Here is a 24,837-nt window from a genome sequence, read left to right as displayed (position 1 = left end):
AATGACGATACTGAGCAGCGACTGATCCCGTGTCTTTATATCAATATACACAAGGAAAATCAGATTACACAGATATAACGCGAGATACATATTTGTTTGCTGCTACCGAAATTATTGTCAAAATTCGTGAACAGACAATATAAATTCTGATTCATTCGGCTATTAAATACCGCCGATATGAAATTCTGTCTATTTATTATAATTTCATTTGATTTTTGTATCGTCTGTTGTATTATAATGAAACCATAATAAAAAATTTGTCGTTAAGTTAAATAAAAAATATGTACTCATCGTCGCGTCAATTGGTACCAATGATTTCATTCTCGCTCATATTTTCAAACAATTCAAATTATTCTGCGATATTTCAAAATTGCTACGTACATATTTTATCATACGATAGAAGTTATCTATGATAATAATATTGGTAAGAATTTTTCTTAAATAAATGAAAAAATTTTCTTTAAAAAATTACGTTCGACGTAGTTGTTTTGAAGAGCGAGTTCATTAATTTTAAATTTATTAGTGATATAATATAGGGAGAAACAAGGTGTACGAAAAGCATTTAGTACCTGAAAGTTCCCTATGGAGGATACGGGTACTAGGCTGAAGTAAACCGCAGTTACAAGCGTCGGATTGCTTCAGCTCAGTTGATTTCGCATTGCGTCCAAAGAAAATCAGAAAAATGTCGAAGAGGAATCCGGGGGACGAATATAGAAAAGGTTTTATTCATTTTATTTATTATCGTATCACGTGCATTTGGTAAAATTACACTTGCCTCCTACCTAATTATAGTGGTACAATCTTTTTCCCTTGATTTGTTTTCATTATCGATTTCATGCATACACTCTTTCCCGTTGGGAAGATTAATTTTAAACGCGTTACGTACAGTATCGATGAAATGGAAAACAATTACATGTCGGGCTAAAGATTCAATTTACACATTATTACATAAATTCGCCATTACACATTTGGTGTATCCTTTTTTGGGTACACACATCCTGTTGTAACCATGTGACAAAGGATGCTCCCTATTAGTCTCTACTAAAAACGGAGTCAATGTTAACCTTATATAATAAATTTGTTTAATATTTTAGTATGTAGAATGTACCACGTTATTAGGAACAATATTAGGACATGTACATATACAAAGTGCCAAGTCATCTCTGTTCAACTGTGTACTTTATTTGTTTAACTTTTAATTCAAATGGCTAGGATGATACGGAACTTCTACTAAGCATGCCGCTTAAATATTTCCGGTTAAAGAAACAATGTTGTTTAACTTGATCTGAACTTTGCCAGTGTTTGACGTTGTCAGGGTCAAGTGTCTACAGAGCAGAGGACTCCAGGGGGGATGACAGAGGAAGGGATCGTTCTCCAATTAGATCGGATGACCGTGATGCTACCTCCTATAATCAAAGCGATGCAAAGAAACAGAAACTGACGTTTGGATTTGGGAAAAAGAGTGCGGCTGAACAAAAGAAGGGCATACAGATAAAGCTAGGATCAACATCTGTGAGTAACTAGAACAGAAATAATTTCTGTACAGATATTCACAAGTGTGTTCTAAAACGATTTGATATGTTGTTCTTTAGAAACCTACTGTAAAGGCGACACCAGTGCAGAGGCCAACAGTAGCATCAGTATTTAATGCAGATGAAGATGAAGAGCCTGAAGAAATGCCAGCAGAAGCTAGAATGAGAATGCGAAATATTGGGCGAGAAACACCCACCTCAGCAGGTCCAAATTCGTTTGGTAAAACGAAACAAGGATTTTGTGACTCAAAAAAGATCTTTGAGAAAACATTGAAAAAAGCAATGGAAGAAGCAAATAAATGATTTCTTCCTTAATCTATTTTATGATTATTGTTAATTGTATATTAATTTTACATAAAATGCAGCAACAGCAAAATTCTTGCTATAGTTATATGCAAAATATTTTTATCAATTTTATGCGTTGTGTGAGCAAATATTCTCTAAACAGTCTTACTTCACATTTTTCATCGTACCTTGGAAGTTGATTAAACACTTAGCTTTCTGTTAGCGGTAGCTAACATTACAAATTCACTTGAAATGTAACATTTCATTATGTAAATCGTAAATGACTATGCATATGTAATAAAATGATATAATGTACCTTTTACTATGTTCACTTCAAGTTGTGTAATAAACGAGGGAAGCAACGACTTCTTTAGACTATATAGGAAAATAATATAATTTATCTTGTAACTTTTAGACTGTATAATACAAATAAAAACAATGCTCTGATTTTAAATTTTTTATCTTTATTTAAAATTTACATAGTAAAATTACTTCCTGTTTTGTTGTCCTTGACGAAGATCCTGAAAAAGAGAGAATACAAAAGTTAATTGAAACCTGAATAATTATTGCAGAATGATATCACGAATTTTCATGACATCATCGATATGAGGAATTCAAAATATTCAATTCATTGAGCTTCCTCCTTATGCATTCTCATACTTACCCTTGGGAAATTGCGTACTGGTGGAGTTCTGATGCGACGGTTTGCTTTTGACCTGTTACGAACCACTTTAGAGTGAATGGCGCATGAAACACAGTAGTGCAACTTTGCATACAATTTTGGAAGCTGGTATGCAGAATAAAAGCTAGCTTCAGTTATATCTCTGACTGCAGCAGCTTCTACAATGTTACGTATAACAAACTTCTTGATCGCTTTATCTTTTGGTACACATCGTGCACAATTGGTGCAACGTACAGGGTTTACATGACCACGGCCATGCTTAGCACGTCCACCGTTTCTGCGTTTGCAGGTCTAAAAATAAAAAATAAGAGAAATATAAGTAATACACAAAGTAGTATCATATAGAACTTGTTAAATGTATATACATTTTCTTAAGCACTAAAAAAAGAATTTCTTCGTTCAAAATACTTGGCTAATTTTCTTTACATAACAAACGTTATTTACTTGCACATATTTTTTGAAAATTTACTAACAACTCAAATATTATCGCCGGTGACGCACGTAAAGGTTATGTTTAATAATATCGCAATACATTTACACAATGAACACATAACCCGAACTTAATATTTTATATATACCAAATTATACATTTTTATAAATTATAAATCACCAAATAATCTAAAATTATATTTTCTGTAAGTACATTATGACAACCACATGGCTTCTAATCACTTAACAATTGAGTTTTCCACAAAAATTTCGGAAATAATTAGGATATATACATGGTTTCTATAATCTGCGTCTTGTGTTTTCAATTGAATTAATCATAATAAAGCAGTTTCATAAACAATGTATTAAAATAACGTAGTAATAAATATTGAATAAAAGATAGTTACCATTCTGTTTCGCTTAATACAGAAGAAGGGTCGGAAACAACGTCTACTAGCAACATGTCCAATGCGTAAGTCAAGTCAGTGCATTTCCGTTTATGCAAGCGCTCATGTTTCAAATATAGAACATGTATCGTATACATGAAGAATATATTTTATTTAATATTTTATATTAAAACTTTATATTATGTGCTAGTCAAATAAATATATTTAATATTATGAAATTTCTGTTGATGATGCTTACATGAAGAGGGAAATTCAAATGTAAGAATTTCAAATTCTTATTTATATTATTCATATTTCATATATGACAATAAATTTTAATACGAATTAATAAAATGGTTATGATATCTTAAAAATTATTATATTTCTTAACCCTGCATTGACAAATGAACCAAAGTGGTAGAAATGCATAGTTATCATTTAAATATCTGTACACATTGCAAATACTTAATTGATGAAATTGAAATGTTAGTTTCTATCAATAATTAAAAGAATCATACGTGTGTACACTCATTTTTATTACAGAGGAAGCGAAAAACTCTTCATGTCTAAAGCATAGTCTCAAGTCTGTGCCTAAAGTTTTGGAGACGATAAGCTAAGTAGAAAATACAGACCTGCAAACCTTCAGGCCGCAGCACGATTTGTTAGCGAGGATCAATATAGAAATTTTCGATGCTCTGATTGGTTGACGATTTGCTGATGAGATAGTGCTGCCCTCGCAGTAAAAAAAAAGGAGGGAAAACAGCAAGTGAGCAAGAGAGCATGAAATCAGCACAACTACATGTGAAGCAAGTCACACTGACTTATCTCACTCTACCGTGCGGTCTTACTCCATTTGCGCATCCATTTGATTAACGCGCCATCAGAACCATGCGACGGAAAATTCGATTTTTAAAGCTTCAAATAATAAAATCTCTTACCTCATAGGATTTTCGAATATGTATTTACAGAGTCTATTTTTGAGTATATTTACTACTTAAAATATCCATTTTACATCAACACTACTTCACAGTCATTAGCTCTATGTAATTATAAATTTCAAATTAGTTGCTGATTAAAAATCTCGCCACGTGGAGGTTGCTGGAGTGGAGACCCGAAAGGGAGTCAGAATGAAACCAGAATTCGTTATGGCTCCCTTTCCTACAACGGTGATTCATAACTAACGCACGCGCGCACGCAATAATTAAATAAAACGCTCGCACGCAATTATATAGTAAAATGCTCGAACGGCGAATGATGATCCCACGATGGATATAACTTAGTAATTAACACACGCCTTAATAAATAACGCAACACTCGCATTTCTCAATGATATTTCTGAAATTTGTTGAATGTTATTTCCTCTCCATTTGCTAAAAGTTTCGATGGGTTTAAGTAAAATAAAATACATATAAATAAGAAATAAAAAATACATGCAAATAAGATATAAAATTATTGAAATTTAGCCACCAAAATCACACGTTATAATAATACTAGTACAGACATACCACCACCAGCAATGCATATATATAAAAAAGTACAAAGAAATGTACATTTTTCAATAATGATCAATGATGAATCAGTGATCTATCATCAAAAAGAAATCTTGATCTTCGAATAGAAAGAAGATGGTTACAGCAATCGGTGAGCAACAAACACACCTGAATCTACTTTAAGACTCCACCCAGCGATTAAGATTGACGAAATTTGCGAAACGGATTTTTGAATGAAATCGACGTATATTCAGAACGCGTAGAAATTTCTCACACAATGATATCTTTTGTTCTGCGTGGCCCATACCTCTGACTATCTCGTTTAGATAACCGCGATTTGAATTGCAACACTATTTACTATTTCGAGAACTTGTAATTCTAATTCGACTCGCGACTCTAAGAAAACATCGCGAATGCCACACTGCAGCTTCGGCATGGGCCCTGACAAACGAATGCAGCTACTGCAACGCGATCATTTCGCAACGCTAACTTTGCATTTGATTCAAAGACAAATACTCTAACGCAAAAAGCGCGATGTGCCCATCCGAGCTGTTCGTTGGGACGGCGAGGTCTGTCCATTGTTTCGGCATCGGCGTGGGCGTCTGAAAAATTGAAAGGGAAGCTACTGCTACGCGACTATTTCAACGTAACACTAATGCAAAAAATTACTTTAATTGTAAGAAGCAGTTGCTTTATTGACTCTGAAAAATTTAAGGAAATTGGCAAGTCCAAACGCGATTAGTTTCTCAACGCTAAGTTCAATTTCGATTCAAACAATTGACAAAAACAACGCGTGATTAATTCGCAACGCTATGGCAAGTCGCGGATGCGCCCACCCGAGCCGATCGTTGCAATAGCAGCACGGGCGCCTGAAAAGTCGAAAAGCAAACTACTGCAACGCAATTGTACGAACGCAACGCTAATTTAACAAATAGAGATCCAAAAGACAACATATCGAAAGCAAATGGACTTTGAGAAATCTTAAAAGATGATCAACACAACGCGAGATTGTATTTATTCGCGACGCTATGTTTAAATATACCATGCACAACAAACAATATGAAATCGCGATTATTTCATTCGCAACGCTAGACTCTAGAGAATGTATTTCAATAGCAATGAAAATCGTGTCTATTTTATTTGGAATATTAACTTTTATCTCTGTTCAAAATTGACTAAAGCAACGCGTGGCAATTCGCAACGTTACTTGCAAATCGTGGGCGTGCCCATCTGCGCTGATCGTTGGGGCGGCGAGGCCTTCCCATATATGTACATACTACTATACTACTCCACTACTATTCTAACAAACGAGTACAGTGACAAAGTAGTAACGCCAATAAGGTGGTCTCTCACAACAGTTTGTTGGAAAGGCTTCTTCGGCAATTAGCCTCTTCTTTTCTTCAGCGATTCGTCTGATGAACCTAGAACCTTACATGTGCTCCGCACCTAGTAGAAAACCAACGAATTTCGAAACAAAAAACAATTTCTCGGAAAAAGCCGATAATCTGGCTGGTGCAAAATGGAGCCGGTATCGATTCGTTTCGAAAACCCTAATTCCCGCGCGTACACGTTCGCGATCGCGGAAGCTAAAAGAATTTTCAAATATCAATATCGAGCCATGTATCGAACGTCATACACCGTTTCTACCTAACAGTTCACACACACGTTAATTATGTAAATAGTCGAAATAATTGATACCGTCTATGAAAATAATTACACTTCATATCATATTTTTATAGTATATGTTTCATAAATGCATACAAATAAAATATAGACGATATTCGCTTCTTGTTAAGGTGTCTATTTTTTGTAAGTTACCGCTAATGCTTAGCGCTATTCGAAATGGTAAGAGGCGAGTTTATTGCATAAAATTTATTAAATCAATACACCTTTAAATGCTGACGACGCTGTAAATTAGTCAGCTTCGGCATACAATTTTTTATGTTGCAGTCAAACGTAGTTCACTAATTGTCCACGTCATTTGCGTAGAGTTCGCTATACCGCAACCGGAGCGGACTGCAGTGACCTGCATTACCTTTAGTTTTAAATATTGAACAAATATTTAAGTATTGAAGCATGATTATAAGTTTTATGTATTCCATGGTGCCGTTGAATTTTATTGTCCATGCTTTTGCTTAAAAATTATATGGATTTATCAGTGTTTGAGATATTCTAAAACGTACAAGGAAAATATATCTTTCCTTTATTTCTATTTTATTGGTTTGCCACTAGGATATTGTTTCGTGTATCAATTTACCTAATTGATCACGCAGCATTTTCTACAGAGTCGGTAATTCAGACCTTGAGACAAAAAAAAGCATTGCATGCAATGTCTGTACGGATCCTAAGTCTGTGTATGGTTTGGAAACCGATTGTATCTTAGGTTGTTGCTACGAGAAAATATGGCAGCTGGTTGTTGTGGAACGAAAAAGCAAAAGTTAAACAACTCGTCTAGTGTTCCGTGTAACGGTACTGTGAGTTTACAAAATGGTATTCGTATGCGGAATTCTATAATAGCGCTGCCTGAGATGGGCTTTTATTGTTTCGATGTTTTATACTGCCAACTGCACCAACTCGATCCACCAAAACCACCCAACTTCAGCAATGAGCCATAGTGAGTACTGTCCTTTGAGATCGTCTCACACTTCGTACTTGTCCTCCGTTCTTCTGCCAAGTTTTCGTATCCGTGAACTTTGTAGTCTCGTATGATATATGCACACAATTGCTTTTGTGTGACATGCATCTCCATCTTTCTTTGTTAGGGATTCTTCCATTTCATATTTATAATTTTATCAAAAGGTTACAAAATCTTCTTATATGAATCTAAAGTAGAAAGTATTGATGGACTATTCTCTAATATTTTTCATGTCTGCGTACAGGCTTTGCAAGTTTGAAAGACTGTGTTATCTGTAACATTTTTTTCTTTCTAATCTGACTAAGTATCCTAAACAAGCCTTGAGATTTTTAGGTCAATCACATTATCTTAAGTATCTTGGTATATTCATATTTATCTTTGTTCCAGATACTAAATATAAACACGCGAATTAAATGCACACACATGACTTCCTCACAATACTTTCAGTTAAACCTTTACAATATTTAGTCACATTTTTTTGTAGAAACGTATATTACGTTTATTCTTAAACCTTTAGTTCAGTACAAATTTAAAACAATTATATTTCCATCCAGAAATACAGTATATTAATTAATATAATATTATTATTATATTATTTATATGCTAATTTAACATTTACATTAAACTTTGAAGCCCATTATTTGTAACATGGACTATTGGCAAAGATATGAAATTACGAGGCTGCATTGGTACATTCAATGCAATGCATTTGCATGCAGGATTACGGGAATATGCTACTACTAGGTATTGTTTAATATGTGGTTGAAGGAAAAGATACTATATAGAATTTTAAGTGTCTTGTATCTCATAGCGCATTTAAGGATTCTCGATTTAACCCTATAACAAGGGAAGAACTGCCACGTTTGCATGTCAGTGTCTCTATACTTCGTCAATTTGAAGATGGAGCTGATTATTTAGATTGGGAAGTAGGTGTTCACGGAATTCGTATTGAATTTCATAATGAGAAGGGTAATAAGCGGACTGCTACTTATTTGCCTGATGTAGCAACTGAACAAGGTTTGTAGACCTTTATACCAATCCAAAGTAGAAGCATTTCTTTCAGACCATGTGATTAGATAACTAGGCATTCAATTTACTATGTGCTTAAAATTAATACTAAGCTATTCATAATTATAATAACAATGATAAGAATTCTACAAAGGTAAAATTGTTTATGTTCAGGATGGGACCAAATACAAACAATAGATTCTCTCCTGCATAAGGGTGGCTACAAAGGATTAGTCACACCAGATATTAGACGCAGTGTAAAACTAACTCGATATCAAAGTGAAGAAGTAACGGTCAGTTATCAAGAGTACATGACACATTGGCATGGACAAAGATGCTAGCAACTGCCAAGGGGTCCTAACATAGTGTTTCTCTATTTTAAAATTCCTGGCAAGATTTGTTATTTCAATATTGATATCATTAACTCTTGTTTACAATACATTAATGAGCAATACAATAAGATACTGGCCAGTAGACAAGCATTGTTTGATCTACAGTTTAATGAATTTTTATTTACACAATTTCTTTCTCTATCTGTTAATTCACAGATTGTATCATATATGCAGAAGTGTCCATTTGTTAGGTGGGAATATCTAGGAATCTTGTCACATCACTGTTGTGGATTATGTCTTCCTATACAAAAGCTTAGATTTTGGAATATAGAAATAAAAATTATATTAGGGAAAATTAAACGATTTAACAATCTTTTACTGGTTAAGACAATGCCTATTATAGTTCCAACATTTTACATTCATCTTCTGAATAGACTACATATTTTCCAATAAAGATTGTAATACCATGAGAATAGTAATACTATTCTTTTACATTTATTATGTATAAAATAAAATTGAAAGTTTTCACAAGGTCTTATAGTAAAATATAATGATAGAATTGAACGTGGTCGTTTGAAAGCATGCACAACTCAATCTTGTTATATTTATTCTCTATATGATACATTTTCTTGAAATGAATTTTTCAAATCTACTTATTGTATGTATGTACTTACTATGTTTAAACTAGCCATTACATTAATGATGGGTGCATGTAATTTTATTTAAAATGTATTATAATTATTCTAGTACTTATCAAATGGATCGTTCGTAGTAATACAATTTAGTAGATTACATTACCACAGACATTAATATCAAGTTAGTCTTTATTTAGACTATCGAACCTTGGTGAGAGGTATATTGACAACGATGAATAAAATATATTTGTATTAACAGAGGAAAAATTATTATGAACGTTGAGAATGCTAAAAATTTGACTTTTTGCCAAGAAACTTGACAAAACCATGTTTTTCCTTAATAGGTGTTACAACATTTAATATGTTTGATGTTTTGATTTCCAGAATAAAGAATATTTGAAAGAACATTGTATAAACAATGAATAATTCTTTAATAACGAATTAATTATTTAATCAAAATTATTAATATTTGGTATATAAGAAATGTATTAATTAAGTAATACATAATTTTAATAAAAATTTAATTATTATGTTCCATGTATAAATTAAAATATTAATGATAAATATGTAATAAATAAACGATTTTTTATGTACAAGAATTTATTTTTATTACTTACATCTGTATAAATAAATTCATATAAATATACAGTTGGGGCAAGTATATAGTTCAAATACAAACCAAAATAAAGTAAAAATTATTACAGATTGTTAACTTTATTCTGTGCGCCATAATCCTCCATGTCCACTAAAACCTTTGCTACAGTATTTACAGACTTAAATTGCTGGTGAGTTACAGAGGTAACTGCGATAGAATTAAGCATCATCATGAGTGTCAGATGCTTTGTTGCTGGTTTCAATACATTAAAACTAAATCGAAAATATTCTCTCCATTCATGCAGAGAGGGTACTCTTAAACCCAAACTTGCAGCCAGCTGTATGAAAAGGAACCAATCCAGTATTTACCAAAAGTGAATAACATGTACATGTAATATGAAAGTAACAATCTTACTCCAATATTTAGCAATGACATTGTAGTTATTGGAACCAACACAGCTGAAGACTGTATAATTAAGTTCCCTTTCATTTGATAACATGCTTCACACGACTGCTTGAATAATACCAAATTGTTTGCGATAACCTGAAAATAATAAATTATAATTATAAAACATACTCTTGTTATTCAATCTATAGAACTAGGAATAATAACGTACAGAACCATATAAACCAGCACCCATTAACATAGGACCCACGATTGAATATAAATTTGTAATCACCACACCTTTGCTGTGCAGTTTTAATTTGTTTCGAAATAGAGAATTGATAAAAAGCGCATTTAAGGAACACAGTCCCCCAACAAACTTTTCACCGTGTAGAAGCCACCATCTAATGTAGATAAAATAGAAATGTTTTATCAGTGAATAGATGCTTTTAGTTGACGAATATAAGTCACATACACTTCCTGCTTTGGTTTCCACTCTTTTAAAAATTGCCATTGGTATTCAATTGCTCGTGCATTTGAAATAGTATTAAAATTCTCTGGTAGGACAGTTTCTGAACGCACAGGTATTAATGCCATTTCATAACTTCTTAATGCAGAATCTTGTTCTAGAAAAATAATCACGTTGGTAGTGATTACGCTACACCAAGTATTTCAATCACATTGACATTATCGTTGTTTTTATACCGAAACCAGTAATATCTCGAAATATTTCAGAATAATTCTAATAATACAATCTACACAATGGTTAAAAACCTAACGAGACAACATTACGAAACAGGTCCATTTCATCTAATTATTGATTGACATCGTTCATTCTATTCTAGTATCTCAAACTATTCTTTATCATTTATAATTTATCAACTTACATCCAAAATTCTCCTTTAACAATAGAAACAAATAACTAATATCAAAATTTTGAGATCATAAACGTGACTGCCGGAAAGACATTTCATTCGATACCGTAAGGTAGAGCTACTATAGTCATCGACAGCTTGCGACGCGTACCGGGCGCGCATCGAAACACAATTATAAATTGCGATTAGACCGTCGATACTCTGCGTATCTGTCGGAAACTAGCGAATATTCCGCAACCCTCCAAGAATGCTGCACCTTGGTTAGACGTGAAATTTAAGTGAAAGACTGTGTTTTTAAAACCATTAGAATTTCGGGAGTAGTTTCGGAGGATCGGTCAAACGCGTTCTTGCGGCGTGTTCTCATCGGGGGTTGCGTTTACGGGGTAGCGCGTCACAGGGGCGACCTGACGTCACGCATGGTGCGATCGACCAATCGGAGGTGGCGTTCTCGTGGCCAGTCAGTTTTCCGGCTGCTAGAGTAAGCGCGACGCCATATTGCTTGTGGCCGAGTGGTGGCGGCCTGTGTTTATATCCGTTTCGTTTTACCCACGTTTCGACGGGCCACCGGGAGGTCTCGCGAGTGACGTGCCGAACCGTGTACGTGCCCGTCTACGCCGCCCGTGAAACAGGTCGTCGATTCGCGTGACAATAGTGTGCCGTGCGCGATCCCCCTGTAGTATCCAAGTGACACGCCGTGTGGCTTTTGTGCTGATCTTTCTCGCTCGTCTCGCGTTTCGTTCCCCGTCCGCGAAGCTCAAGCAAAAGTGCCGTGTCCGTGTCCACGGTGACCCCCTGTCATCTGCCCCCTGCCCACGCAACCGTGCCACCGACGTTCGAACCAACTCTGTCGGGGATTTATTCGCCGCCAGGAACGATGCCAGTCCGTAAGCAAGGTGGTAAGCTCTGCTTATTCTATCGAAACAAAAGCGAACCCCTGCCTGCTCGTCTATTCCGAGGAAAATCGAGAATTGCCGAGCGGGAGGGGTGGTTGCTGCGGGTCACTCGGTCAGCTGTCATCTGGCTGTCAGTTGCATGCCTCTTTAATTCTCTCTCTCACTCTCTCACCCTTGCTTTGTCTATATATCGCTCTATATTTCTCTCGCTCTCTCTCTCTCTCTTTCTCTCTGTCGCATCATCACCCACCCTCTCCTAAATCGTTAACTTTTATATTTCTCCACCCATGCCGTCGATCTCGAATAATGGATCCATCGAGCCCCACGTGCGATCGCAACGCAACCGTGTAAAACGAGCGTCCCCGAGAGCTTCTTTCTACGCGACACCTATAAGTATTCGCCTACGATGGTTGTTATTGTTGGTTTTTCTTGTTCGGCACCGAGTTGCGCACTAGGCACGACCTTGAATCACATAGCTAATCGAAAGAGGGGTCGCGTGCTCACGGCCCGGAAAGATTACCGGTTGCGACGTAATCGTGCGCGATTATTAGAGGGATGTAACGCGGCCGTTGTAACTTGTTGGAGTGTCGGCCACGTGCAATGTTACTCGGCACCGCGGTTCGCAAATTATTTGCGAACGGCGGTCGGGGACCCGTCGCGGGCCTCGGTTATTATTAAAGTCGATAACTTGTTGTTTACGCAATCGCCTCATAAGCGTTTCCACCACTCGATTCGATCCTGTCGAAAGGGTGTGTTCGAGCAATGGATGCTGGACTATTCAATCTGTGGGATTTCGTAGACCAATTTAAAGATCGAGGTTGTACGAATGGCTTTACAATATTTATAATAGACATTATTTTAAAATAATCCATATGCCGAATACAATATTTTTACAAAAAGATTTATAAAGATGGAAGATGTACGAAAGTTTCATTCTGGTATCAGTATCTTTGAACTTTATTTTTAGGTAATGCACAATGAACTTCTTCCATTCTTATATCATACCAACGATAATATGTCTAACATTTGTTTCATTTATAAAATAGCGCTGCTTGAATTTCGATTCTCTTTGCTTTGACCCAATACTGGGGTGTAATTGATGGTACATCTAGATAGATTCTACGTCAAAGAACAAATTGAAAATATAATATAAAACGAACTGTTTTCATTCGAGGCACTATTCTTGAGAAAAGTAAGATTAAAGAAATAATACCATTGAACAGAAATCAAGTGGCGTCTGACGACCGACTACCTATTCCACTTTTCGTTACACTATGAACTAGACGAACTTGACGCATCTTTCAACTCAGTTTTCTCGAAAACAAAGAGTTAAATAAAAATTATTGCTTTTTCTCTTCGACTTACTTTTTCACGTAGAATCAACCCCTGCCAGTTGTACCACCAATTAGAACGTTACAGCACGCTGTATATTCGTCATGCTACTTTTATAATTAAATTGTGGTTCTTTGTGCAAAATAAAAATATTCTAAGTAGATTGTGAGGAAAGTAGGACAAGTGAACATTAATTGTTTCTTCTAATAATTTTTATAAGCAAACGACATCGCAAGTATTCTTGAATTCTTTCAGGATTTTCACAGCGTTCTATTTTAAATTTTCGTTTTTGTCATAGATTCCTAAAATCCGCAATCTACCTATAATTAAAGAGTAGATCTTTATTTTTGATTTCGCGAAAATCCAAAAAACATGAGCTAAACGAAACTATAGTATTCTTAAACGAAAGAATCTTTTATTCAAGCCGGCCCTAATTTTGATAAAAGAACGCGGAGAAAAATTGTCGTTGAAGCACCCAAAAAACGTGCTGTAATGTTTTCAATTTTCACGGTAAAAAAATCAGAGTTAGCTTGTAACGTCGTACATTAGACTGGGATACTCCCTTAAGGGAGCACTGATTAAACGCATTCGATGCGCGATCTGTTCCCCTATCGATGTAGGCCAATATAGACTGTGTTGCAATAATCACACGGCTGTTAGTTGTCGGTGTTTGGACGGGGGCCAAGAAAACGCAATAATTTCGGCTCTGCCAGGGCTCTTTTGCCACGGTTATGCGACGAGGAACTCACGGCCATGGGCTCGGTCGCTCCTAATCCCGAAATTTCCTCTCGAAATCTTTTCCGTCCCTTTTGCCGCACCGGCGCGACGATCCCCGAGCTCATTTCAATTTACACCGGAGTTTATATTCATTTTAATCGGTCGACGAAGGCGAAAGCGCGCTGCTTCGATCTCGCAAGTGATATTTTTAATTAAAAATCTTTGTATCCCGAGCGTACGCACGGGATCCAGGTTCGTTTTTTGCTTCCTCGATCGCGGCGCCACGTTCAACATTCATTGTAAACTTGCTCCCGTGAAATTGGCAGGAAAATATAATTACACTGTGTCAAGAGGCGTAATTGTGTAATCGAAGCATTGTATATACGATCTAGAAATAACTCTAGTCTCCGCTAATAATTATAACCCAGCTTGCAAATATGTGCCTATAGCGACCCTCTGGCGTAACGTTCCACCAATTTCATTATACAGTAATAATTACATCACGAGCGCAATTATTATCGATAACACGTGATGTATTCAAGTCGTCGAGCAATGTAATACAACAGCCTATCACGTTTCTGTATCTTCCCGTTCGTTTTCGAAGAAGGCTAAAGTGACGCTTTTCATTTGCACACAGTGATGCACGCTTAAAATCGGCCATATAGTTATTTCATATTTAAAGTATGGAACGAAGTACAAAGTAGATTAATTGTCAATACATCTAAACACGATTACCTTGTCTCGGATGTCTGTTATATACAAACAAAAAATATAAAATATAACATGCTCTGTAATAAACAAGCGAAACTTTGGAGACGAAATATTTTACATAATAATTGATCGGAAAACGAAAGTAATTACAAGAATATAATATCTTAGCGTCCCTTACATCTCCACAACGCTTGGAAAATTATTTCACACGGATTTTTCTAATTTTTTTAAGAAGTGCAGACGTTAATATATTATACAACAATTCTATTTCTTATTTCTTCGTTCTTTTTGAATTTTCTAATTATCAGATTCCACGAAGTCGTCGATTTCTTTCTCGGCTTTTACCAAACCACATCAAACAGCTTCGATATATTTCATTCAGGTGCACACGACTCTTTTGGTCGGCACGAAAAAGGGTTAAGAGAAATCTTAACAAGTAAATGTTACTGTATCGTGCTGTAATACTCAATGGAAATAGCAAATACTGACTTCTGTTCGCGGCTGAGATTTATTGCGAGACACCGTTTCGCATCATTGCGATGTTATCGTATTCTTCTTTCGGAATATCGCTTATTATTTACCACAATTTCCATCGTGGCCGATTCAATGAAAATTACACAATTTTGTGCTTCATTCATCACGTTTAATCCGACGTACTGTGCTGTCGACGTTGACTGCGAGTCACTGTAGTACCAAACGCTCGTTGTCCTCTTGTGGGAATACGAAGAATACGACGACTACTCATCCATACCACGTGCCAGCCAGCATCGTATCCCTCCCCAGCACGCGGTATCGATCGCCAGAAAGAATTTGAGAACCTTTTTCCGCCTCTGGCGCACGAATTTCTGCGCGTTAATGGAACCCTTATTAAATCCGTGCACTTTGCAACAATATCGCGCGAGTGCTGTTAATAAAACAGCGATAATTCCTAGCCGTTAGCAGTGCTCACATTTTTTTCTTTCTCGTGCGGCAGGGGGGGGGGGGGGAAAATTTTTGCGGAACGAACGAACGAGAAACAGAAAAAAAAAAAGATAACTTTTGGCATGCTCCCTGAAGTACGGAAGAATAGGAATGCAGGTACAATTCCACACCGGAGCCTATCGTACGCGGGGAAAAAAGCTAGCTCGCCCCAAAAAATTTTTTGGCAAGAGATAGGGATTCGCCATTGTTCGCGATGACCTATCGCAGTGCTTCGGCTGCTTCATTTAATATTTCCGAATCCATTGTGGGTGTCGGGGTTCGATCCTCTGTTCCATTACATTACCTTTGACTTGACTATTTCATCGGGCAGCCGGTCCGACACCGAAACCCCATTCTACTGATCGAGACTCGATTGTCCCCGCCGAGTAATTTCCAGCTACTCTTTGATTCAAATTGGTCACGCGCAAAGCTAAATTTAATTTAATCTAATCTAATTTCGTTTCATTTCATTTCATTTATTTATATACGCGGGATAAACAAATGTTTTTATAATAATAGAAACGAAAATTTTATCTAATGACAGAATCGTTACATTCAATGAACTTCAATGAAGCTCAATTTATAAACAACCAGTTCATAAAGACTTAAATTTAGTAACAGCAGTTGAAATTATGTTTGATAAAGTTTTAAATAATTAGCACTTTTGTAATTGCGACTTCTTCGTATTCAATAATTGCCTTAATAATTATAAAAAATTCATATTTATTTTATGCCTACAATGTTGAATGCTTAATTATTCGTAACAGGGCAACACGATTAAACGACTAAATCATTTTACGTATTATGTTCTGTGATCTAAAGAATATTTAGCCCGTTTAATTGATAAATTACTAAATAGTAATTTGCATTTCTTACAATCGGTTTAAGCAATTTTTAGTTTGATTGGTTACTTGACTAGTTCCACTAGATTATTTTCTTCTTTGCTCTCTGTAGCCTGGCCTCTTAAATAACAGAATTTAAGTAAGTAAAATCCGTCGTTAATAATCGTCGTTCCCGAGTTATTTAGAAATGTTCGCAGTTCGTTACCGACGAGCGGTTTCGAGCTTTGAACGCCTTGATCCGCGTGGAAAGAGTTTGCGCCTCTCTTGTAAGACGATATGAGCGTGAGAGTCTCCGTCGCCGATAGTTTTCAATTTCTGCGGTGCAGGCGCTTCGTAGGCAAAGACGAGAAGAGAGAGAGATAGAGAGATAGAGAGAAAGAGAGAGAGAGAGAGAGAGAGAGAGAGAGAGAGAGAGAGAGAGAGGGAGAGAGAGAGAGAGAGTCAAGGATGGTTTATGGGTCGGTGATTCGCTTATCCGACCAGCCTGTGAAGCTTTTATGCACGCCGATGTATGTACATTTTATATTCTGCCGCGCGTTTTTATATGTAACGCGAACGAGTTTTTTTATACGATTTACGCTACGCGCGTTTCGATTCGTAAGTGTAACTCGCTAAATACTACAAGGGAATTTGAGTAGCTCGTCAAAAATAAATAAAAAATGTCGAACGAAACGACGCGTTTAAATCGTAATTAGACATTATTAGAATTGATTCGAATAAACATTTATGTGCGACAATTATCCGAGTGAATACTTTTTAGTTGAATATTTTATTCGAATAATAATTGTTAAAAACTAAATTGTTCTATCTAATTTAATCAATTATTCAAATATATTATTCCAATAACTTATTCGAATAATTCTTTGTTGCATCGATGGTCAATCTACTCAAAGGTAACAAATTTTCTGCTGCAGCATTTAAAAAAAAGTAATACCATAGAAATATATCGATAGACTATGAAAAAACGCTTTATATTATTATATTTATATTGTACTCTACCATAGTAGATTCTTGTTCGAATGAATTCCTATTCGGATTTATGTTTATTCGAATAAAATCTTTCTCGGATAAATTTTTATCTAGATAGATTTTTATTCCGTTTGCTATTTAGTCGATAGTGTCGCATAAAATTTGTTTCGTCAGTCTTCTTTATCTCTTATTTGTCATAAAAAAAAGGATTTTCGCCCGACTGTGGTTTAAACACGTTCGTGAAATTAGTCGTCCCGTGGGCGGTGCAGTAAAATACACCTGTTTAACGCAAGTACTTTACGGGAAAATGGGCTAATTAATTTTATGGACGTTGGCATGTAAAGTTGTAATTAGACCGAGGAACCTTATGCAAAATATTATGCAAAATATTATGCAAAATAAAATTTTTCCGTGTCTATTACAAGAAACTGATGTTACGTAGAAAATGACACGTCGTTCCAAATAAATTGTATGAAATAAATTAGATTCGTACAATCTTTTTACTATCGTCAGACGTAATAACGAGGAAGTCCGCAACATTAATTTGATAAATTATTCGGATATTTTACTAAAAGTTGCATTTAATGAAATGTTTTTTTACTAATGAAGCTGAACAGCGATAAAAATTATGGTAATGAACTTCTTTATCATTGGATGTTCAACAGAGGTAGCTATTTTCAATTTCCAGTCTATACGCGTCCACTTTGTTAAGCTGTTCCTTCATTCAAGATTAATTGCGAAACACTCGGTGCACATGTCATTGCAATTTCTTTGTTATCAAGGTTTCACTGACATTATCGAATAGTTTGAAACTTGTCCGATCAAAGTATATGCATTCACCGTGTCTCTAAATCAGGGCTAACTTCTAATCGATTGACTGACTACCCGCTTAAGTTTCAGCTGACATTGGCGGTATGTAACATGTACCGTCAGTCTATAGAACGAATCGCGCTCGATTGAAAATGGAAATACGGCCGTAGACTGAGAGAAAGTGTCTTCTAGTATCAATTGTGCTTACAATAACAATGTAAACGTAATATTCCAAGTCAATTGTGCGAAATAGAAAGTAGAGAAAACGTTACTTTCATTTTTATTAAATTATTTCAGTGGCTTAAAAATAATTTAGCTATACTCTAAAACCCTGGTCTTCATTTTTGTATCAATCTATATAGTAAACAAAAAAGTTTTATAGAGTCAAAGTAATTTATTTAATGATAGAGAATGAAAAAAATTGTAGATCTTGGATGCACTGGATAGATTAACGCTAAAATGTTCGCGATAATTTGTACCAATGTTTTCTTATTTCATAAACGGTAAATGTTAGGAAAAAAAAAACGGGAGGAGGAAGTTATACTATATCCAATTGTTAACATGACAGCGTATCTCAGTTTTTTATATTTTGTACGTCATATGGAAGCGCGAATTAAGAGGAGTTCAAGCATGCAGTATAATGTGATATTCAGGTGTCGTACAAGGGCAGAAATGAAAGAAATTAAAAACGCGTATAACGGAGACAATTGACAGAGAGCATCGGGCAGACAGATCCCCCGAATATCGAATATCTCGAAGCTATTTTGTGGGGGGGGGGGGGGGGGGGGTCTATTAGAGAACGCGAACAAATAATGAAGAGATAAATTTGTCAGGCGACGAGCGGGAGGATCGTTCCGAAATTCACGTGTGCGATATAAATCAAAACGGGTGATTAACGGTGTCGCTGAACGGCGCGAGTTCATAAAGCGGCGGGAATTTTTTCCCGCGACGCCCCCGGTATCGATTGTCGAGGCGCCCAGACGCCGGGGATCATGGTTCTCGGGTGTTTTCCGGCGTTCGTTGGCCGCCCCGCGTGCATATTTTTAATTTATCTGACGGTGGGTGTCCGCGGGAGCGTCTCATTTGCGTCGCGTTCGCCGGGTTTCGGTACGTAAATTTGTAACAGCTCGGTGTGCGCGCACGTAGGCGTGATGTATGCGGACCGGAGACGATATAGGACGAAAGGGGAGACAGCGTGGCTGATAATGAGAGCAATGAATGGGAAGTGGGGCGAGGGCTTATGTACTTACTCTTCTCGCGGCGATGCGCTCGCCGTTTCGCAGAAACCAGGCATTTACCTGGCACCTCCTACCTCTGCCTATAGCCTCCACCCTACCCGTTATTGACGTTCTAAACGGTGTATTGTATTTTTTGTTTGGCCGAGCGTCGTCCCGCCTTTCGTCCCTTCGTTACCGTATCCGAGGAACTGCCGAACCGTTAACGACCGCTAATTTCTTTCAATCGGCGACCGCGGAAATGCCATTTCGATCGACAAATAATCGATCGGGTCGTGTAACATGTTGCATCGTTCGAAGTGCAGAATAATCGGGGGAATGTGCACAGTATGCGGCATCTTCTCGTATGCAGTCTCGTTGACGCGTTTCCGACGGAAGTATCGCTAGCAAGATTAATTTGCTACTCACTAGAAATACGAGCAATTCTTTTTAAGAAATTAATTCCTGAATCAAGTCTGAATCGCCACGACAATGATGTATTCGTTAGAAAATCGAACCTTGGAAAATAGATTTTAATAAATTAATCGAAATTGATTTGAATCGCAGTTGATTTTGTAAATCGGACATAAAGTGCAACACTTCAATTTTTTTGGCACTTTAAAAATGATGTACAAAGTCAAATACTTGGATGACAAATGTAACTATAAACTTATATATTAGATGGGTATATTTATTTATTTATTTAAGATTTGCAAAAAGAAGGTATTAACAATAATTAGAGTATACATTAATCATCGTTTGTATGTATCTTTAGTGAGGATTTATCGATATTATCGTCATTATATATTCTTGATATTTGTATATTACCTTCATTTAGATTGTTCGTATAAGGTCTCTACTCGTTAAATAAATACATTTATATATTAATAATGTATTTAGAGGCAATTGTTCTACAATAACCTGTCTATTGTTCTACAATAAATAACGGAATTATTCTTCTGAAAATCGATTCAGAATCGCCCACCCTTACTCTATAGTACACAATACTCTGTCCAAATAAAAAGTAGAAACAGTTCCTAGTAAACAGCAGTTAGGTTTTATAATTAAAAATAGTGAAGTTTTACAGTTATGCAGTTAATTTTGTAGCTAAAAGTAATTAAACTATATAGTTAACAGCTAAGCGTAGCAAGACATTGCAAATTGTTTTTAGGATAGTATTTCCCTCGAAAATGTATCACTTACTTTTCGTTTATCTGCTACGTTAAAATGCATCCCTACGAATGAACGTATAACCACTGTTCTCTTATAGAGTGCCGAGAAAGCCGATTATTTCGTAAAATGTTGCATAAGAGGTATGCTGCGGGCGTGTCTGTTCTCGACTCGCCCATTCTACGTCCAGCGGTTAAGTAGATTTGCCTAACAATAGACAGACATCGAATCGTACCGAATGAAACATTCGTTTAACGAAATTAATGTTCGGCAAAAGTAGCTCGGTTATCGCGAGTTAAATTCAGATAGAAAACCGAGTCGTTAATTCAAGTTAAAATTGCCGGGCACACGAATCGCTGAGTGTGCTCCTCAATTACGCCGATATCACATTTCGATTATCTTTATTAGTTGTTGCTCCTTAATTTCGCCGTTATTCATATTTTCCGGATTCCGCTCTCGTTCGATATTAATTTCATTCTCATCGTGTCCGCTCGTTTTTTTTCCCTTCCCCCTCCTCTCACTTAAATTCAATTTCCCACCGGTTTCCGTATTTCCATTTTGTCCTGCTACCCTGTATTATTCAACGCCGCCCCGTAATAAAGCTCCAACATACTCGGCACTCAATTCAGTGTTACAAACGTCCCCGTGTACCCTCCATGTTGAGCCAGCCATTATACAGGTTCGCACGACAAGCGACTCGTCATTGTTTCCGCGATATTGTTGGAATAACCGGCCGGTCGGATTTTTATTTTCGCCGTCAGGAAAATACAGATTTATGACGCACGATAAGTTCTTTATTCCGCGGACGGAACGTTTCGTTAGTCTCGATGCTCGTCGGCGGTCGCTTCGACAAAATTATTGTTAGGATTCGTTATATTGTTACAGCCGTAATTAACAGCGAATAACTCGATTTGTCCCGCGATTGTTTCATTGCACGAGCAAAACCTAATCAGACTAAACGTTTTACATTTTGCAAATGTTTTATCACCGATGTTCATTTCCATGTTAACCCTTTGCACTCGGAGCCATTTTAACTGTAAATTTCAAATAATTTTTCTGGTTCGTGGTATTTCCATTCTATTTAACAAAATAAATTGCATACAAAATTTATTCTTGTGACTCCTGCTAACAGTTTTACTACTTGACAATTTTTTAAATCTAAACCTTATTGTAGCAAAATTAATTTGGCATGAAATAAAATAATTTTAGTGGTGTCTTAGAGTCACCACTCGAGTGCAAAGGGTTAATTGTCTTTTGCAACGAATCTCTTACTTCTCTAGATATGCAAAACTGTTTCTGGATATGGCCAGACGATAATGTTCATAAAAGGTTTAAGAACAATCTGTTACGATTTAGAATCTCTATTTAAATTCCCGTTGAAAATATACTGGAATTTAAATGTCTGTTAAAAAGTTTGTTACTATTTAAGTTTATAATGCAAATTTATTATTAAATATTATATAAAAACCTATTGTAATTAACTTCACTTTTACTTCAAATGAACCAACATGACGTTTTATTAAAAGTTTATTATAATTTAAAATTCCTATTGTAGCGCGACGTTAATTTTAAGATTTTTGTATATATAATATTCTATACGTGACGAGCTCGGTACGCCGGCGACGCTCGGTGATCGTACGCCGGCGACGCTCGCTGGCCGTACGCGCGGCGGAGCAGGTACCGAGAGTCGTAAAAAGTACGAGACTCGGTACCTCATTGGTCAGGGCTGGAACCCAAAATGGGTATAAAAAGGGCACCCGCAGCTAGAAAAAACAGTCTTGCGACAATCTTTGAAAAAGGCAGTGTAGAGAGTAGATGTGGGTAAAACTGACCTCTCTGCCACCTTTGGAAAAGACGAATAGGGAGTAGAGAGTAGAGGCGGATAAAGCTGACCTCTCTGCCCGCCTTACTGAACTCAGTGCGAATCTTGGTAGATAGGTGTTACGCCTTGACCCAAGGAACGATCCGCGCCGCGACCGAGACGACCCGTCAGTCTAGCCGTGCGAGTTCGGTTCTCTGTATTAGTTTCTTAGCGCAGTAGTTAAAATCGTGTGCATATTTGTTTTGTTTTTTTTTATGTAAATAAACTGTTTCAATAAACTAAAGTGTTACACTATTTAATTTTCTATTAAAATCTATTACAACAGAAATTCATTATAATTGATGTCAACCCTTATTAATTTGTTTCCATTATAAATCTTATTTTACTCTATTATAAAACTTATCATAATTAAAGAGATTGGTTTTTCAAACGCTCATTTTGCCGGAATAACTTCAACAAACCCTTAATCTGCAGTCGATAATCAAGACGCTTTGTTCTTCTCGCGAACTATTACAATATCGATCAATAAATATCTTGATCTCCAAATATTGAATTTACGTCACTGTCGACTCTATGCTGTGTTACAACCGGTCCGGAGTTCGGTGTCAGTTGTAGCATTTTACTCGCTTCTCATATTTTATTAATAACACGGATATTCCTAGATGATCAACAAAACCACTGTACCCGAATAATCTCAGACATGCAGTTAACAGGTTCGTACAATAATTATCGTTATGAATACAATAGTGTATGTGTACTCGTGTCCGAAAGCGTTACAATTGGCCCCTGCGTGAAAGAACTGCTGAAACCTGAGCAGCGGCTGCAAGACGAGAACGGAACGTAGAAAGTCAGGCAAATTAGTCCGTCTAGGCAGGTAGACAATACTTGGGATTAAAACGCGTCGAAAGGAGAGAGGGAGAGAGAGAGAGTGAGAGAGAGAGAGAGAGAGAAAGAGAGAGAGCGAACGTACGGGGACGTTAAATTGGATTCTGGTAGCTTTAGGGATACCTATTCGCAGCAGCACCTGCACACGCCGCGCCGTCGGGGTAAGTTCCGGCAAAACAATTCGCGGTGGTTTCCGGCTCGCATAGAGTTCGCAGATATTTCATGGTATTGGTTCGAACAGTGAATCCTCTGCGGCGGGGTTAACCGAGATCGTTAATGTTAGTTCGAACCATGTATGCATACCGTACGTCCGCTCAGCTTTCCTCCCTATCGGCTCCCATATTCCTCCTTTCTTTTTTCCCTTCGCTTTTATTTTTCCGTTTTCTCGTAGACGAAACAGCTCGCTAAACACCCCGTAGTTATGAATAATATTGTCCGCGGATAGTCGCTCTCGCGGCGTTTCAGTTTTACGTTCGCTGCTGCGTTTCAAAATAATTTAATGTTCACCAACTGTCTCTGTTCGGCAAAACTACGTCCCCCTGCTGTCTTGAGCTCGCCGGTTGGTAAATGCGCGCGCTCCGCGACGAAAAAGATGGCACACCTCGAAAATCCAATGTTTTCCTCGTTTGGAGATGATAAATGTAGCCTTGCTTGGTACCTGTGCATTTTTATTACAAAATAAACCACGTTACGAAGAAGATACGAAAGGGAAGGTCTGCTTGTTTATGAAAATAAGAGGATAAGAAAATCGGCGCGACCGAATGTGCGCACGTGTAGAACAGAAACGTGACTTAGATACGTAAGATAATGAAATATAATTTTCTAGATAATAAAATATAATTTTCTAGACGATAAAATACGTAATATAGTTTCTAACATTTTTTATGGTTTTAAAGAGTTGTTTAATACGTTTTGGAAGTTCTAAAATTGCAGATGAAAATCTTTGAAGTTTATATGAACTATTAAGTGGTTCGGAAAGTTCGTTTCGAATTCATATAAACTATTCGAGACGAACTTTTGCGAACGAGCTAATATTTAATATAGACCTTGAAGATTCCCGTCTGCAATGTTAGGAGCCACGGATTTCTGAAACAGCTACTGTTTTCTAAAATTATATTGCGAGGAAACACTACATCACAACGAACAATTTCTTGTTCACGAAGAGAGTGGAACAGTGAGAAACTATTATAAAGTGTATTGACACTGGAACCACCGAGCACTAAACGCGGCTAATCTATATCGTT

The 24,837-nt window shown here is 36.7% G+C and overlaps 5 protein-coding genes across 7 annotated transcripts in view; 3 read left to right on the top strand and 2 right to left on the bottom strand.

Moving 5' to 3' along the window:
* Window positions 1–614: 614 nt before the first annotated feature.
* On the top strand, window positions 615–2,199 carry LOC144477067 (PEST proteolytic signal-containing nuclear protein). Its single transcript, XM_078194494.1, has 3 exons — window positions 615–719; window positions 1,316–1,512; window positions 1,593–2,199. Exons 1-3 carry the CDS (start codon window positions 683–685, stop codon window positions 1,833–1,835), a joined length of 477 nt encoding a protein of 158 aa, XP_078050620.1. The 5' UTR covers window positions 615–682; the 3' UTR covers window positions 1,836–2,199.
* Window positions 2,200–2,261: 62 nt separating this feature from the next.
* Window positions 2,262–3,396, bottom strand: Rps26 (ribosomal protein S26). 2 transcript variants are annotated; one of them, XM_078194496.1, is made up of 3 exons: window positions 3,336–3,396; window positions 2,482–2,790; window positions 2,262–2,338 (listed from the first exon to the last, which is right to left on the bottom strand). In XM_078194496.1, the coding sequence occupies exons 1-3, from the start codon at window positions 3,336–3,338 to the stop codon at window positions 2,306–2,308; spliced, it is 345 nt and encodes a 114-aa protein (XP_078050622.1). In that variant the 5' UTR covers window positions 3,339–3,396; the 3' UTR covers window positions 2,262–2,305. The 2 variants fall into 2 exon arrangements, with proteins under 2 accessions (XP_078050622.1, XP_078050621.1); XM_078194495.1 differs by having other exon boundaries at window positions 2,262–2,790.
* Window positions 3,397–7,093: 3,697 nt separating this feature from the next.
* Window positions 7,094–9,953, top strand: LOC144477015 (AMMECR1-like protein). 2 transcript variants are annotated; one of them, XM_078194407.1, is made up of 4 exons: window positions 7,094–7,418; window positions 8,073–8,183; window positions 8,251–8,456; window positions 8,622–9,953. In XM_078194407.1, exons 1-4 carry the CDS (start codon window positions 7,207–7,209, stop codon window positions 8,786–8,788), a joined length of 696 nt encoding a protein of 231 aa, XP_078050533.1. In that variant the 5' UTR covers window positions 7,094–7,206; the 3' UTR covers window positions 8,789–9,953. The 2 variants fall into 2 exon arrangements, with proteins under 2 accessions (XP_078050533.1, XP_078050534.1); XM_078194408.1 differs by lacking the exon at window positions 8,073–8,183.
* A 52-nt stretch (window positions 9,954–10,005) lies between these two features.
* LOC144477016 (uncharacterized) lies at window positions 10,006–11,416 on the bottom strand. Its single transcript, XM_078194409.1, has 5 exons — window positions 11,281–11,416; window positions 10,869–11,019; window positions 10,626–10,797; window positions 10,424–10,552; window positions 10,006–10,346 (listed from the first exon to the last, which is right to left on the bottom strand). Exons 2-5 carry the CDS (start codon window positions 10,988–10,990, stop codon window positions 10,113–10,115), a joined length of 657 nt encoding a protein of 218 aa, XP_078050535.1. The 5' UTR covers window positions 10,991–11,019; window positions 11,281–11,416; the 3' UTR covers window positions 10,006–10,112.
* A 319-nt stretch (window positions 11,417–11,735) lies between these two features.
* Window positions 11,736–24,837, top strand: part of LOC144477159 (uncharacterized) — a 198,794-nt gene continuing 185,692 nt past the window's right edge. The window contains exon 1 of the mRNA XM_078194647.1: window positions 11,736–12,164. Within this exon, the coding sequence (XP_078050773.1) occupies window positions 12,143–12,164 (22 nt within the window). The 5' untranslated portion in view covers window positions 11,736–12,142. The remainder of the gene's footprint in view (window positions 12,165–24,837) is intronic.

Source organism: Augochlora pura, chromosome 11 (assembly GCF_028453695.1).
Source record: "Augochlora pura isolate Apur16 chromosome 11, APUR_v2.2.1, whole genome shotgun sequence".
Taxonomy (NCBI): domain Eukaryota; kingdom Metazoa; phylum Arthropoda; class Insecta; order Hymenoptera; family Halictidae; genus Augochlora; species Augochlora pura.
The sequence above is the reverse complement of the archived record's forward strand: the minus strand, read 5'-3'. Positions and strand labels throughout refer to the sequence as shown.